Genomic DNA, 16961 nt, shown 5'->3' with positions numbered 1-16961 from the left:
TGCAGATGTCCAAAACTCTGCTCCACTGAGCCCCAGATTCTTCATATTCATAATTCAACATGCAAAGACTGTTTATTTTGCAGCTTACACGTGTGATTGATCATCTGAACCATCGAGGACTCATTTATTGTGATGCAGAAATGTGACAGTACACTTTGTACAGCTGACTTGCTGTGAGGTTGTTTTGTTCCCGATGAGTGTTGGAAAAAGGTTCTCTGGCATGTTTGGGAAGAGAGCTCTGGCTTTTTCATAAGTAGTGTTATGTTTTCACAACCTTTTGATGTTTTCTGCTCCCCGACAGATCCGCAGCTCAGCTCCACCACGGCCGTGCCAACGCTGCACCCCATGCAGAACGACGAGGGCCACGAGAGCTTCCTGACGGAGGACGAAGGCGGCGTGCCCAGTCTGCCTTCTGAGCGCAGCATCGACCGTCCGACTCCGGAGGCCCCGATCATCATCAGCCCGCCTCAGACTCATAAACCTGACATATACGACCTGGAGTGGAAGGCAGGGAGGGATGGAGGGAGTTCCATTAATGCCTACTTTGTCAAATATCGCAAGGTGAGGGGAAAACACAAGGAGAAGTTTCACTCCTGTCCTTTGTCTCAAACCATAAACATGCAACCTTTCCCTGAAGTGTTTTTCCTAGAATCACCTGAGAATGGGCGGATATCATTTACTCATTACAGAAAGTAGATCCAGGACTTGTACTGATGGAAAGTTTGCTCCAATTCTTGTGTTTGCTTCAGCTCCCTCTCTCTATAAACTGCAGCGTTACTAGTTAAGACCTTGTTGGCAGCCAGACGTGGGTTCGCTGGAGTCGGAAACTGTGACAGAAATCTCTCAGGGCTCGTTTCTGAGGCCGCTCTCTGTTGTTATTCAGGCTCAGAGAGACACACATATGATTTTGTTTTTCTGACTGTCATCTTTTCTCATGTGTTTGTATTTGTGTGTGTGTGTGGCCGTCTGTGTGTCAGGTCGATGAAATGGGAACAGTGGTGGGGAACTGGCACACAGTTCGTGTCCCTGGCAGCGAGAAGACGCTCCGGCTGTCAGAGCTGGAGCCCTCCAGTCTCTACGAGGTGCTGATGGTGGCTCGAAACACAGCGGGCGAGGGACAGCCGGCCATGCTCACGTTCCGAACCGGCAAAGGTGAGTCCAACTCTCTTTTCTCTTTACATCAAAACATCACAAAAACAACTTCTATCAGCAGAGTACCTGTGATAAATGTGTGTTTGGATTGAGTATAATTTGATTGCTCAGTTGTACCGTTTCTCCAACCTAGCTACAATAGCAAGAGGAAACTTTTCAGCTGCCCAAAACGTCAACACTAAATGTCAGGTTTTGGTGTCAGCTTGTCTGAGTTACAGAGCATCTGGACTTTAGACTTTGCTGACGTTCAACAGACGTGCAGGAAGAGATTTGTCAGAGAAGAAACATGCATCAATAGGAGTCTCATGAGAGCTGAAAAATATGCAAACCACTTTACATTTTTGAGATAGGAATGTAAGAAAATGTAGAAACTCTCAGGGGCTGATATTTGTGTGACCGACAGAAGAGGAAACACAAGACGGTGTTTGTTTTAACCGGGCTTACAGAATGAGGAGGACGGATTACTTGAAGCAAATAAGGATGAATGAAAACTAGAGCCTGTCACTGTATCTGAGGATAGATGAAGTATTTAAAATGACAACTTCAAGCACAGCCAATCACAGACTGCAGAAACATCAGTCACATGATCAGCATCATGAAGGACTGTTTTGTGTTTTTGGGACAAATATAAATAAAAGCAACTCCAAATGTTTCAAAAGCATATTGCAAAAATGCTGAACCACAGCCGGGTGGAAAAATGCTTTCTGGTTAGAAATATGTCAAATACTGCCCGAGCCCACAGATATGATTATATCCCAGCGCTGGCTCTTTTAGAAAATACCAACCAGTCCAAAAGCAGCCTCTTCTGTCCAGATTCACCAAGTCTCTTAGGAATATTTCACTTATTCTGAATTCACTCTGTGAGATCCTTTTGTATGCATTCATAAGAGTGCTCAATGATCTCTGCACTGGAAACAATGACCCTCTAAAAACAAGGAACAAAACTTATTTGAAGGTACTTTTACTTTAAAATAAGCAAACAAAATCTGCCAGTAGAAAAAGTGAAAACTAGCTTGGTAAGATTTCTTAAAATAAGATGTAATATTTAGAAAACTGTGATCTTAAAACTAGCAGGGAAAACTTATTTTAAGCAATATTTGACCAGTATTTTACAGCTTAGTGTCTCAGAATAAGACAGGAATGATAACAATTAGTATTTTTTCACTCAAAAATATATTTTTTTCTCAACTTCTTCATTTGAGATTAGGGATGACCACAATTAATCGATTATCGATTAATTGATTGTTAAGAAATTACTCGAAACACACATTTTTGTTATCAATTTTCCGTCACGTGGAACAAACATCATGTGGTCTCATATTACACTCATCTATCAGGGAGGTGTTTTAAGTTTAAAGCATGTTTCGATGTGAATCAGCTGTTAAAGGTGTTGCGCACAGCGGAGACGCTCAGCTGGCGGCTGTGCGTCAGGTCTCCACGTGCGCTTTTTAATAGAGGATCAATACAAAACTGCTGCCAACAACGACACGGACACAAAGGTTGACAGCTTTAAACAGGATATTTCCCACCTTTGGATACAAAGGCAACAGACAGGTGGGAAATTCTGGTACGCTACGTTTACAGAGCAGCAACATCAGAGCCGTCTGAGCTTTTCTCCAGCGGGACTGATTATGACCCGGTTGCGCTCCCGGCTGACACCTGACCGAATACACGTTTATTTCTCTCAATAAGAACGAGTAGACAGAAAACTGGACACTGTGAGTCTGAAGTACTTTTCTGTTAGTATTATGAGCCTTCACTTTATAAGATTACGTCCGCTGAGAATATTTTAATGGGCCTGATCGTTGATATTCTGCGTGTCAAACGTGTGCCCGTATTCAATCCCGTAAGTTATTTGCATTTTGTTGCTGTAGAAAATAAAATTTAGGGGGAAAACAACGTATTTGGCATTGTTTTTGACGTAAGAATAATAATGTTTTTTTTTTAATCAATTAATCGATAATTGATCGTTAACATTTCCAAAAATCGATCACGGAAAATACTTAAAATGTACATCCCTATTTGAGATATATTCACCTTAATTTGAGTTGTATTATAGCAGCACTTATAGGTTTAACACCATCTTGTATTTGAAATAAGATGACAAAGTTTAATATGGGCATTTTGAGATATAATGTCTTCTCATAGTGAGCTGGATATACTAATATTCAGTCATGTTGTTTTTTAGGATAAGCCAGCTATGCTCTAAAGGAGGTGTTTCATTGTGTGCATGCAGTTTGAGAATGAATATTTTTATCTGATTTAGAAGAAACAGTGACTGAAAACTGAAACCCACCCTTAAAAACAACAACCCCTCTTTCTTAGATGCAAAACAAGTCCCTCTATCTCGCTCAAATGTTACTTGCTAAGTAAATGTATCTTAAATCAAGAGGGAGAAGACATTTAGACTAAAAATGAGACAATTTCACTTTGTAAGATTTTGAGTTTTTGCAGTGTGTCAAATGTTTCTTTTACATGTTTGTCTAAAACTATAAAACAAGACTTTGGCTTAGTGTACTTATTATTCCTGGATTAAATACTTACTCCACATGGATTCTTTTGCACACTGAAATCAAACTACTGAGTGTAAATAGAGATAAGAAGGCAATATATGTGTGTCTGAAAGTAACAAAGAGATTTATAAAGTGAAAAGAACAAAGCTGTTGTGTTCCTTGTTTTTAAAAAAGTCAGACTTCAAAGTTTTGTTTTTCCCCTTAAGACAAAAGAAACAATTTAATGTAATCATCATTACATTCTTTGTTCCAGTTCCTCACAGAGGTGTTAAACTGGATCCATTTTCACATCACACACTCATCCAACAACACAACTATGTGTAGCTGCAGCGTTGTCGAGTGGAAACCTGAAACCCTCCCTGATAAAACCCGAACAGCTCCGGAAGCCAGGAGGAAATTTTAGATTTCAGAGCCAACATCCGGAGCTGTTCCATGTGTGTTTGCTGGAACTGATAGCCCTGGAGACCTTTGGACCTTGTTTTTCTTATTCCCAGCTTTTCTTTCTCCTCCCTCCAGAGAAGAGCACCACCTCAAACAAGAATCCATCCAAGCCTCCCGTCATCTCCACGGCACCCAAAGCTCCAGAGGACAAAACCCCCAACACGCACTTTGGTGTGGTGATACACGACAGAGGTAGGCGCAGACACAGTCGCTCTCTTGTCAGGGTGCAGCTGCAGCAGCTGGACTTTGAGCAGACGATGATTATGGGATGTTTCTGGGGAGATAATGTTGCTTTGTGGTGTAGATATTTATTGTGGAGTTCATGACCGGACTGTGCTGAATAGATCTCAGAGCGTCACGTCTTGATGTGGTCTGCTTTGCCTCTCTCTGCCTTGGAGTGCAGGCAGTGAGACGATAGTCAACACCCTGTAATGACTCTCTGGATGAGAGATGCTGTAAGCAGAAAACTGTGAGATTGCACACAGCTTCAGGGTCAGATGTGTGTGTGTGTGTGTGTGTGTGTGTGCGTGTGTGTGCATGTTTTACTCCCATTAGAAGCAGGCCAACTTTCTGAAACCACATTGGTCTTTTCACTAACCCTCTTTCTCTCTCTCTTACTCTCTCCTGCCCTCTCTAACTCTGTGGCTAAGAGCCCAGGCAGTAAGTACACATTACTCACGGCATGCCGCTTCACTCTGATGTGTAGTCTTCTCTTTTTTTCTGTCTCTGTGAACTTTCCATCTTTACATGAGTTGGGATGCAGTGATGAGCTCTGCCAGCTCTCTCTGTAAGTTTGAACTGGATCCACTGGTCGTGTTTTTGTGACTCATGTTGATTCTGTATTTGTTTCCACCTCAGTACCCGAGGCTCCTGACCGCCCGACCATCTCCATGGCCACTGAGAGTTCAGTGTATGTCACCTGGATCCCCAGAGCCAACGGCGGGTCTCCAGTCACAGCTTTCCGTGTGGAGTACAGACGAGGTCGCAGTGCCGAGTGGGTCGTGGCAGCAGATAATATCTCACCTCTCAAACTGTCGGTGGAAGTTCGCAATCTGGAGCCTGGTGAGATTTCAAGTAGTTCCAAACTTCTCTCCAGAGTTCAGTGAAGCATGACATAACACTTCTGGATACAGATGTCTGGTCCTCTAACAAGGGGAAGTTGTCAAGATGGATTTATGAGGATCTTCAGTTCATTTTTTTGTGAAGAAAGAACTTTAAAAGGGTTTCAATCCTGCAAAATCATCATCAGATTGTCAGAGATTGTATTGATTTTGCAGCTTTGTCACTTCTGTTTCACAATAGATAAAATAAATGTCCATAATGCAAACCTCTACTATAACAAGATAAGACAAAAGAGATGAGGTTTTGTGTCTTGAGCAATGCACCAAGGACTATTTCCACAGTGCAGCTTCAGATAAGGGATGCATCTTAACTTGGATCATCAGAAACAGAACTATCAGAGCGTCATATTCTCCACAAGCTCCACTTTCTGCTCAGCACAGCCTGATGTTTAACTTTATCTAATTCCATCCTCAGGCTCTACCTACAAGTTCCGCGTCATGGCCATGAACATGTACGGCGAGAGTCCCCTCAGTATCCCCTCCAAGCTGTACCAGGTTCCTCAGGCCAGCCCGCGGATCGCAGACCGCCCCGTGGTCGGACCTCACATCTCGTCCACAGACGCCATCAGTGACACTCAGATCATGCTGCGCTGGACTGTGAGTACTGTGAGGACCAACTTTATACATCCTTTTTTATTTTCATAGCTTCCAGTATCAAAGTTATGTGTTTATTTAGATTATATTTTTCTCAGCGAGTTGATTTTTCTGTATTTAACAGATGATTTGTCCAACTTTTGATTTAGTGTGTTTGTTGTTGTTGTTTGCACACAGAGTCAGAGTTATTAAAGATAATCTGGCTGCACTTTGATCCGTCGGATAGAGATGATGGATTAATTCTGGCTCGCCTACAGCTGTTTGAGTATTTTTGTTCTGGAGTGTTTCAAGTTCAAAACTTTGGCCTTACATGGTTTTGAAATCAGAAACCTTTAGGTCCTCATTTCTGCGTCTGACTCTAATCCAAGTCTCAGATGCCAAAGCTACAACTAGCAGAGGCGGACATGGCTGCACAAATTCAAACTTTAAATACTCTTAAGAACGGTACTTAACTTGATGAACTTACAGAATAACTCGGGTCGTGTTGTGTCTTCTCCCTGTGGCTCACCTGTGTGTGAGCTGCTGGTGGCTCTCTGAGGCTCAATCAGACCTTGAGTTGAGCGGATTGGGCGGCAGGCTGATTAGAGCTCTGTTCTAACAGAGATTAACTCTGTCCGTCTGCGGTTTGATTCTGCTCTCTTCAAAGCTGTTTGTCTTCCTCGCAGCAGTTTGGGCTGCAGATGGATGCCGATAGTTCCCCACATTTACTTAACCTCAGACACTCTCATTATTTCTTCAGCCTCAGACAGACAGTGCAATCACAGCCCCCGCTCTCAGCCCTGTACATCTGCTGATAACAAGCCCAGCCATTAGTTGCTGGAAAATTTCCTCTCTTTGTATGATAATTGCTTGGTAGATTGCAGCAGTCTAACGTAATCTTTTTTTCCATCCCGGTGCAGTACAACCCCTCGAGTAACAACAACACTCCCATCCAGGGCTTCTATATTTACTACCGACCCACAGACAGCGACAACGACAGTGACTACAAAAGAGACGTGGTGGAAGGTGAGAGGAAATAACAACATGGATGTTTGTGTGTCTGCAGATGGAGTGTGTTGCTGGTGTGGAGGCTCTCTCTGCAGATTAGCCTGGAGTTTGTTGGGTAATGGATACGGAGCGGGTCCAGAGTGGGCTGTAGTGAAGAGGGGCATGTGTGCTGTTTGATTTATAGAGAGTGCTGTCCCTGGGCAGCAGGCTTTTTCTGAAATCTGTTTTTAATAAATGGTTGCCAGAGCTGAAATTTGAGCCGGAGCAGAGGAGAGGGCTCAGGTTGCTGGGAGGAATGCTAACAGTGGAGGCTGGTACAGGAAGGGAAGGAGGGACGGGGCCTTCAACCCGCCCAGCTCTTTAACATGAGGACGTTTAGATTCTTACAAACTCCTCAGCATCAGGGACAAATGTCCGCCTGCGAGGTGACCAGAGAGCTCTGGTTTGGTAACTAACAGATCTGAGGTTAAATTAAAGAGAGGAAGAAGATCAGGAAATTATTTCACATGTAGTGATAAGACTCTGATCTGTTGCATAGCTGTAACCTACTGTCACTGGATGTGTTACTTTATTACTGCTGAAAAAAACACTTTAATCAAACCTAATAGTCCAAGTAGGTAAAACATTCTTCTTCTTCTTCTTCTTCTTCTTCTTCTTCTTCTTCTTCTTCTTCTTCTTCTTCTTCTTCTTCTTCTTCTTCTTCTTCTTCTTCTTCTTCTTCTTCTTCTTCTTCTTCTTCTTCTTCTTCTTCTTCTTCTTCTTCTTCTTCTTCTTCTTCTTCTTCTTCTTCCTCTTCTTCCTCTTCTTCTTGTTGTTGTTGTTCTTGTTGTTGTTGTTGTTGTTGTTGTTGTTGTTGTTGTTGTTGTTGTTCTTCTTCTTCTTCTTCTTCTTCTACTACTTCTTCTTCTTCTACTTCTTCTTCTTCCTCTTCTTCTTCTTCTTCCTCTTCTTCTTCTTCTTCTTCTTCTTCTTCTTTTTCTTCTTGTTGTTGTTGTTATTCTTCTTCTTCTTCTTCTTCTTCTTCTTCTTCTTCTTAATATATTTATTATTATTATTGTTAATATTGTTGTTGATGTTGTTACTGTTATGATCATTATTATTATTAATAAAATTACTGGTAGTAGTATGAGTATTATTATAATTCATATTTTTTAATTATTTATTTTATTATTATTATAATTATTATTATTGTTGTTGTTGTTGTTGGTAGTAAGTATTTTACAGCAATTAAAGTGTTAAAAAATTGTTAAATTGTTATATTTGGACAGTATATACAATTTTTTTTTGAAGAATAGTAAAAATTAATTGTTTTTTTCGTATTAAAATCAAGTCTTTTTCTTATAAAGATGTCATGACATGATATCTGATTGAAAGAAGTATCCAAACAGACAAACAAAGACCCTAAAATACCCGACCTGAAACAAACAGAACTTTCTCTTTGATCCTTTGTCTCTTATTCCCATTAGGCTGCTAAATAAGTGCTGAGCTTCAGTTCCCTACTGTCACCATCCTTTAAAATAAAACTACATTCCTTTCCATCTGAGTAAACACAAACTTAATCTCCTCTGCAAGAATCAATACAGTTTAAAAATAACTGTTAAAAATGAAACAGCTGTCTTTTGTTGTTGATACTTAAAGAAGTGAAAATCTACCTCAGGGTGGAGACATGTGGCTGATTTATTACACTTTATATCAAACAGCAGCAGCTTGTTTCAGCCTCATTTGTTGGAAATGTAGCATTTCCATGTCAGCAGCGATTGTCGTCTCATCTGTGATTTCAGAGCACGTAGTAGTGTGTGTGTGTATGTATCTGTGTGTGTGGGGGGGGTAGTGCTGCAGTGGTGTGTGTGTGAATATTGGAGGTGAGCCAGGACAAACATGAAGCTGCCATATATGGAGCTGGTCTAGAGTAAAGCAACTGTCTGGGCCCTCGTGGGACTGACGGAGTAAGAGAGAAGGGCGGAGGGGGGGCCGAAGCAAAGAAGGGGGGAAGATGAAAGAGAGAGAGAGAGAGAGAGAGAGAGAGAGAGGGAGAGAGGGAGAGAGAGAGAATGAAAGAACACGACCTTCATGAAAAGTGAGACTTGAAGAGAAGAAGAAGAGAAAGGATGGACAGAATGTATTTGAGTTTACACAGGGAGAGTCAACAACAGCCCAGGAAGCAGTTTCTCACCTTTGCCTCCCTTTCCCCCCTCCCCTCCCCCTCTCTCCTCCCCCTCCTCAGGTGTAAAACACTGGCACATGATTGGACACCTCCAGGCTGAGACCTCCTATGATATAAAGATGCAGTGCTTTAATGACGGGGGAGAGAGCGAATACAGCAACGTCATGATCTGCGAAACGAGAGGTAAGAAAGACAAACTGCACCACACCAGAAATGAGTCACGCAGAGTCGAGCAAACCTCCATTTCATCAGAAGTCCGGGCATGTTCCTGCAGAGGCTGTAACTTTAATAACGGGTATGATGGCCATAGTTACGCTACATAAATGCTCCGAGTTTTATGAGACCAACAACAATGGTTCCCATTTTATAGTTTGGTACCCTGTTATTTTTCTCTCTTGTTGCTGGCGGGTATAAAAAAGCTCATGTGCTCTCCTCCTCCTCTCTCTCTCTGCTGCAGCACGTCAGTCCCCAGGGTCACCAAGCCAGCACCCCATTACACCACCGGGCCCCCACCCGCAGGAGCCAACCAGCCCACCAGGAGGACTGCTGTACATGATTGTGGGCTGTGTTTTGGTAGTGATGGTGCTCATCCTGCTGGCTTTTATCGCCATGTGTTTGTGGAGGAATCGCCAGCAGAACAACATGCACAGTGAGTTTGTAAAACACTGAACCCAGAGCTAGAAAGTGCTTCAACAAACTATCACTTCTTGAACTGTATTTCATATGAAAACAAGCCCACAGCTTCAGCACACAAAGAGTTAACTTTATTTTAGTTGTCTCATATTTAAAAACACTTTAAAAGACAGCTTGTTCAGCATATTCTAACTGTTCTTAGAGCTAATATTAATCCCACAGTCCCTTTAAAAGTGTTTGCCATTGTGAAATGGACTCTTAACCGGTCCTGTTGGATCTGTAAATATTTGGGCTTTGCGGCTCAGAGTTTGTGCTGAGTCACAGGTGCTCACTTTATGTGTGAAGTTTTATTGAAGTTCCATTACATCGAAGGGAAATTATAGAATAGAGCTGATATTGAACACTAATGATGAAATTATATATGTTTTACTAACTAGTTTGGCAAATATAAACAGAGTTTTGTGGGAATCTCTTCTTGTACAAAATAGGCCAAACTTTTCATAGAGAGGTGTTTAATGTTGTCTTAAAGGTGCAGTGTTGAATTCAGAGGCACTTAGAAGAACAGACGTGGAAGAAATTGAATATAATATTGTTAAGTGTGTTTTTAAATTAGTGAATAATCACCTGAATATACAAATGATTTCATTTTAATAATAATAATTTTATTTATAGAGTGCTTTCAATCAAAGTGCTTTACAAAGCTTAAAAACAAATAAACAAAGACACACCATGAGAAACATCAGCAGTAAACAACAGTAAACAGGTGGGTCTTCAGCTTTGCTTTAAATACATCAACCGAACATGCTAACCTAATGTGGACAGGGAGACTGTTCCAGAGAGTGGATGCATGGAAAGAAAAGGTAGTCTTTTTTCGGACCTTAAGAACACCTAAAAGGCCAGTCCCTTAAGAGCGAAGTGCCCGAGCTAGCACATATGGGTCCACCAGGTCGGTGAGATAAGAGGGTGCAGTGCCATTTACAATTTTAAAAGTCAACAGTAACACTTTAAAATCTGCTCTGGCATGAACAGGCAACCAGTGAAGAGAGGAGAACTGGAGTTATGTGCTCATACCTGTTTGACCCGACAAAAGAACATTGGAATAGTCCAACCTTGATGAAATACATGCATTTTAGTTACCTTAGAATTTGCTTGTTATATCTGCATAAGGAGCAGGTCCTCTTCCACAGAGGCTGCAATCTTGCACGGCCATGTTTCTACAGCAGCACAGAACAGATAAACTAGTAACAGACAAGTTTTAGTAATCAGTGAGTGGCGTGCAAAATGCATCGGTTGAAAGGCAAAGAAGAAAAGAGTAGTTGTTGTGCACAAACTAATTTGCATTGATATACATATTTAAAGATTACAAGTTGACAAATGGAGGGTCATACTTATCCTGCATCACAGGAGCTTCTTGTCCTCAAAGGCCATCATCGCTTCATCAACAAGAGGGGTGAGCAGGGGAGCGTTTCAGTCTATTGGCTAAAAAAGCTAAAATAAGCTTAAGAGAGAGGGACACAGGTTGCAAAATAACAAATAATTACAAGTGGTACGGTGCAAGCAAAGAGCAGATGCAGATTTCATTTCTCTACACATTGTACAAAAAATTAAAGAATAAGAAAAGGGTCTTAAAACCACGGCGAGTGAAATCAAATCAAATTAGTTTTACTTTGGACGTCTTTAACAATCAGCCTCTCTCTCTCTTCTGCAGAGTATGACCCTCCCGGCTATCTGTACCAGCCAGCGGAGATGAACGGCCATGTTCTCGAGTACACCACGCTCCCCGGCTCCGGCCGCATCAATGGCGGCGTCCACGGGGGCTACGGGCACAGCGGCCCCATGCTACCCCAAGGGTGCCATCACCTCCACCACAAGCTCCCTAACGGTTTGGCGCTGCTCAACGGCTCAGGCAGTCTGTTTTCTCCCGGCCACCCACACAGCCACGATGGCACCCTGCCTCACAGCACCCAGGACTGTGAGCACTCACACCCGCACCACCACCACAACGTGAGTGCTGCAGACCAGACACACCGTGGAACACAGAGGCGCCTGCTCTGTGTTCCATGCTGTGCTAGTATTAATGTCTTAATGTGGTGTTTTTGGATCAACAGGTTAAGTTTCAGTTTGTGTTGGCTAAAAGGAGATTTTCTGTTTCCCTGACAGGGAGGAGGCATGTACACGGCTCTGCCCCAAACTGAGTCCTCTGATTGTATGAGCTGTCAGAACCTCTGCAACAATAACCGGTAAGACAAGAGGGATTATTAGGGGTTCAAAAATAGATAAAGTTAAGAGTTAGTGACCCAAAGAATCTTTAAAGTTTGATTATGTAACCCTTTTGTGCTTATTCTAAGGGATATTGCTTTATTTCTGTGCTGTGTTTGTCATAAAGTTATCTGATTAACTGTGAAATAAGAGAAGTGTTTTTTTCTGCAGCTTTTGCATGAACTAAGGATGAAACTTGTTGTGAAAAATATATATTTTTTGGATGAAAATTGCAAGCAGAAATTGCAAAAAGATGAGCTTAAGATTTATGATATTCAGCAGAGCAGTGGTGCGCTCACACACACACACACATTCATGCACACACACGTTCTTTCCTTGCTCGCCCTGTTTATGTACTTAAGGGACCCCAGCATCACAGTTTACCCAGTGTGCACCCAGCCAGCAGACCTAATGAGCCCTGTGTTTATTTACCTCCGGCTGCTGGGAAAAGAGGGGGTGTGGTCATGATCCAATCATGAACCGATAGAGGGAAGCTGAGTTCAGGGAAACGTGGTGAAACTCGCAGCGTGCAACTGTCTGAGTTTGGAACTTCTCCGGAGAGTGAAACCACAGCGTGTCACAGTTATTTAAAGGCAGTTAGGCCGGACCTTTTATCTCTGGTTCAACTTTGAAAATGATTTTTACAGCTGTGGCAGAGAGCTCCAGTTGTGTTAGAGCTGTCATTGTTTTGCACATTGTTAGGAGTATTAACACAAGGGTTTCAGTGTCTGGTGGAAAAGCCACAAATATCTGCTGAGAGGAAGAAGCAGAGTGGTATCTGGAGGACTTCTGAGAGTCAGTGAGTGTCAGTGGTGAGCTGTGTAGTCAAAGTTGTCCTCTTTTTTGTCCTCCCTGTGTCTCTCCGAGCAGATGTTACAACAAGGCCAATGGCACTTTCTCCAGCGGCACTCTTCCTTTAATGCATCGCGTGGCACCGTGCCAGCAGGACGGGCTGGAGATGGTTCCTCTGGGCCAGGTTTCATCACAGTGCCACAGCCCTGACAGTCAGATCCACTGTGGTGACCAGGGGGCTGATGCAGTGTACCAGCCAGACGAGCAGAGGGAGTCCTCGCCCTCGCAGCATTCCTGCTGTCTGGTCGGGAACAATGAAAACTGTCCTGCAGACAACACTGGTGAGACACGCATCTATACCGAAAACCCCCAAAGTGTGTTTTTCTCTGTTTTATGCATCTCCTAAACCGCAGTGATGGAAAATAATTCAGTTTCTGTTATATAACATGATACAGTTTGTAAAATCAAGCTGGGAAAAGTTAGAGTTTCTCACAGGAAACTGCAGATTCTGACGGCTGTGTTTATGGATCAATATTTGGTATTAATATTAAAACTACAGGGCCCTTAGAGTCCCTCTAAAAGAACATTTTTCATCTTGTGCGCACAGTTATTATCTTATTATTATTATCTTATTATCTTGAATGAATATTTCTATTCTATCTATGATATAAGGCTTTATGACTGTATTTCTTTATACAGGGAATCTGAAATAAACAAACAGATAGGCCTATAAAACTCAGGAGTAATCCTCTGTTACTGATCTTATGATTTTGCTTTTATGTTCAGTATTTTCTGCTTAAAACTCACATCAAACACTTTTTAATCTCAGCTCATCACATACCAACTGTTCAGAAACCGATGTATGTTTGTGATCTTAGGGACTGTTTGAAGGTCCGCCTTTTCACCGTTATGAAACTCAGGTGATATGAAGTTTTAGAGAAGTCCGAGCCGCTGCAGCGTCCAATCAGTGAGTGATGTTCGGTAAGGGGGCGTGTCTGTCAGCAAAAAGCCTCCAGTTGAGGCTGTTGTCTTTCAGTAAGCAAAGCAGATGATTTCTGTCTACAAGAGCAGCTATGATATCAAGTACAACTTCATTAAATTAGTGTCCTCCAGTAATAATAATAATAATAATAAATGTTATTTAAAGGCGCCTTTCTCGGCACTCAAGGACACCGCACAAATATATATATATACTTACACAAATTTACATTAAAGGAAATAAAATCAAAATCAAAATGAAAACAATATAAACTGACAAAGTGGTAAGAAAATAGAAATAATAAAAAGTGACAGAGCAATTGGTGTCAGACGGAGTAGGCGGTTTTGAACAGATGTGTTTTGAGTTGTGATTTGAAGTGGGGGAAAGAATCTGTGTTTCTGAGTTGAGGTGGTCATGAGTTGCAGAGGGGACAGACAGGTGTATGGAGGAAGAGGATCTGAGGGAGCGGGAGGGAGTGGGAACATGGAGGAGGTCGGACAGATATGGGGGGGGTGAGGGTGTGGATGGTCTTGAATGTTAACAGGAGGACTTTATGTTGACAATACACATCTGAACTAGTTGGAGAGGTTCTAATTATCCTATATATTTATTTTCTTGGACTTCAGGGGCTCCATGTAAAACACATCTATTGTGAGAGAAAAATGTTGAATAATCTCTCAATCAAAAAATAACATTATTTGAATCAGTGGGTCAGCACTGCAGTTGGAAGAAAGACTTTTTAATTTGCTGTAAAATATGGTTCCATTAAGTTTTATCATCGACTACAATTAAAGAAATAATTAAGATAAGCTTACGCCATGTTTTTAAAATGCTTTTGGAGAGTCCATTACTTTTAGATCGACCCCTGTGAAAACACTACCAATCAATTCAATTCAATTTGCTTCATTGGCATGAACAAAGACATGCTGTTGCCATTAAACCATGTCACCCATACAGCATATCTCAATGTCCTCACTTGATGCGGTACGCTCATAAAACCTTCACCTAAAATCAGATATTATGGGATGGTGCGTCCCTCAGGCTGTGACAGGCCGACACATATTTAGCAGCCAGAGGAGCTGCTGACCCTTCCCCCAGGAGAACTGTCAGTTTATCTTCTGGGGTTAATGTTGGGAAGTTTGTTACTATTGTAGTAATTTCCCTGTAGTGGGAATCTCTTAGTAAAGAGAACTTGCTACAGTGGAGGAGGAAGTACCTATCTCTTTGATTTCTTGTTGTAACTTTCAGCTCAGACAGTTACAGGGACGCTTGTATTTCTCAGGAAGTTCTTCTTCTTGCCTTCTTGCAGAGAGTCGACCACTTTTGTATCTGTTTGGTAGCGTAGCTTAGCATCACTGATGGGACAAGGGAGAAGTCCAGAGTAATTGTCCTCACTCTGCAGCCAGAATGAGCAAAGTGAGGCCCATTACCACACAAAGTTCAACTTTTTGGGAGGATTCAGATGAAATAACTCGTCATGTTTAATATTTAAAGTCTCACATTTTGAGACCGAACCAGATAGCTTGTTTCATATCTTGTTTGTTGAGCTATATTAGACAGTACAGAGTGGTATGAGTCTTTTTTATCAATCATTCAACAAAGAAAACAAAAGTTCCTAAAAAGTCAAACATTAGCTGTAAGGCATTAGAGCTTAAAAAGAACTCTCAGGCACTGAGTGAAAACATTTGACCCCTCATGGTTAAACACTCTTGTGAAATCCAGTTCCTTCAGTTCTTCCTCTTCATGTAACTTTTTGTATCATTACCAATCATTGTATTGTATGCAGACAAACTATGTAGCATCACCACAAATTACACTCTGGGCCTCTCCAGAATCTGTTCCTGTCCTGTTTAATATGAAGCATAAACTAGAGTCTCCTCTTTGTGTGTGTGTGTGTGTGTAGCTGAGGAGGAGCTGGACTGCGTGGACATGGAGGGGCCTGTGGTGTGCTGGGAGAGCCTCGGCCTGCCAGACTTGGACTGTGACGAAAAGCCTGGGTGGATCTCCAGCAGCAGCCTGGCAGGAGAGCTGATCCAGCCCGGCCCACAGGAGGTCTGAACGCTGAGCCCACACACAAACACTCTCTCATGCAGCATGGAGAGGCTGGACTGAGACACAGTGTGGAGATATAAGGAGCGACGGGATAGTCAGAGACACTGCATGTTACGGTGACGAGGACACTAAATGTGGAAGGACGCTGATGAGCGACGTGGGAAAAAGAAATGAGAGCAAAGCCAGGCGGAGAGAGAGAGACGCTAAGAGCAAAGGAAAAAGTGCTCAAAGACAGAAACTGAATCCCACTGGAGGAAAGACTCTCATAAAAGATCAAAAACTCTTTAGATGACTTATTTATTTTTTGTAGTAGTAAAATATTATTTCATATGAATGTATCTGTTTTAAAGGAAAGTTTGTCTTTTATATTATTTATGCCTTTTGGATGAGAAATACTTTTTATTTTTTGTTGTTTTGTCCCTCTGTGTTCCGCCCAAGTGTGGAGATTAGCAATTGTCTGTGTAAAGTTTTGTAATAATATAAAGAGAAGATATGGAAGAGTAAACAACAAACTATTTTCAATGTCTTTCCTCCCTTCTTTCAAGCGCGGCGCCCAGTGAGTGATTGCCACAGTGAATTTCCCGGCCCGGGTCCAAACCCATCGATATTTCTGGCAGGTCTTTGATGCGGTCGGTGATGGGCTGTTCCACTGCAGTGACCCCTGAACGGGGTGAACACTCCCTTCACTGTTCAGATTAAGGCTGCTGCTCTTTGCTTCAGTGAATACTTGATAGCTCATCACTTTAGGGAAAACGCACTGTTGCTTCGGGAGCACTGCTGACCTACTGGCCCCAATCTGTTAGACAAGAGGGGGAAGTTACATTAAAACACACTTTTTAATATAAGCGTGTTAGAACGACGCTGCTGCTGCACCAACCTTTCTAATCCTGATATCACAAACATGAAAGGTTTATTCTAGAGGTCAAAAGTACAGATCTAAAGAGCAGGAAAAAATCATCTCAGAACTTTTACTTGAGTCACCCATGACTGCTCCATTTCAAGAAAACCTAAATGTTCCTCAATAACATGGTATCTAATACTTAAAGGTGACATATTATGCTCTTTTTCATCAATATATGTTGGTCTAAGAGGTCCCCAAAACATGTCTTTAAAGTTTATGCTCAAAAAAACACCCTCTTCTTCAGCCCTGCTCAGAACGGTCGGTTTTCTCTCTGACCACGCCCCCTCAGGAAGTGGATATCCCGTGGATTTTTTTCATTTTCGGGGGGTTTGTAGACATGCCAGGGACACACGTTTCAGGTAGAAAACCATTA

General features: G+C 42.1%; 1 protein-coding gene across 2 annotated transcripts in view; it reads left to right on the top strand.

The window, feature by feature from the left end:
* The window catches only part of cdon (cell adhesion associated, oncogene regulated), a 37655-nt gene extending 21446 nt beyond the window's left edge, over window positions 1-16209 (top strand). Inside the window, exons 8-19 of one of the 2 annotated variants that reach the window (XM_034701735.1) lie at window positions 302-561; window positions 978-1152; window positions 4182-4298; window positions 4965-5168; window positions 5643-5833; window positions 6721-6826; window positions 9033-9155; window positions 9430-9621; window positions 11314-11609; window positions 11766-11845; window positions 12735-12997; window positions 15539-16209. In XM_034701735.1, coding sequence (XP_034557626.1) covers window positions 302-561; window positions 978-1152; window positions 4182-4298; window positions 4965-5168; window positions 5643-5833; window positions 6721-6826; window positions 9033-9155; window positions 9430-9621; window positions 11314-11609; window positions 11766-11845; window positions 12735-12997; window positions 15539-15693 — 2162 coding nt within the window. In that variant the 3' untranslated portion in view covers window positions 15694-16209. The remainder of the gene's footprint in view (window positions 1-301; window positions 562-977; window positions 1153-4181; window positions 4299-4964; window positions 5169-5642; window positions 5834-6720; window positions 6827-9032; window positions 9156-9429; window positions 9622-11313; window positions 11610-11765; window positions 11846-12734; window positions 12998-15538) is intronic. The other variant, XM_034701736.1, reaches the window with a different exon arrangement.
* The last annotated feature ends 752 nt before the right edge of the window (window positions 16210-16961 follow it).

This window comes from Notolabrus celidotus, chromosome 14, assembly GCF_009762535.1.
Source record: "Notolabrus celidotus isolate fNotCel1 chromosome 14, fNotCel1.pri, whole genome shotgun sequence".
Taxonomy (NCBI): domain Eukaryota; kingdom Metazoa; phylum Chordata; class Actinopteri; order Labriformes; family Labridae; genus Notolabrus; species Notolabrus celidotus.
Note: the sequence above shows the minus strand (reverse complement) of the source record. Positions and strands in the feature narration are given on the sequence as shown.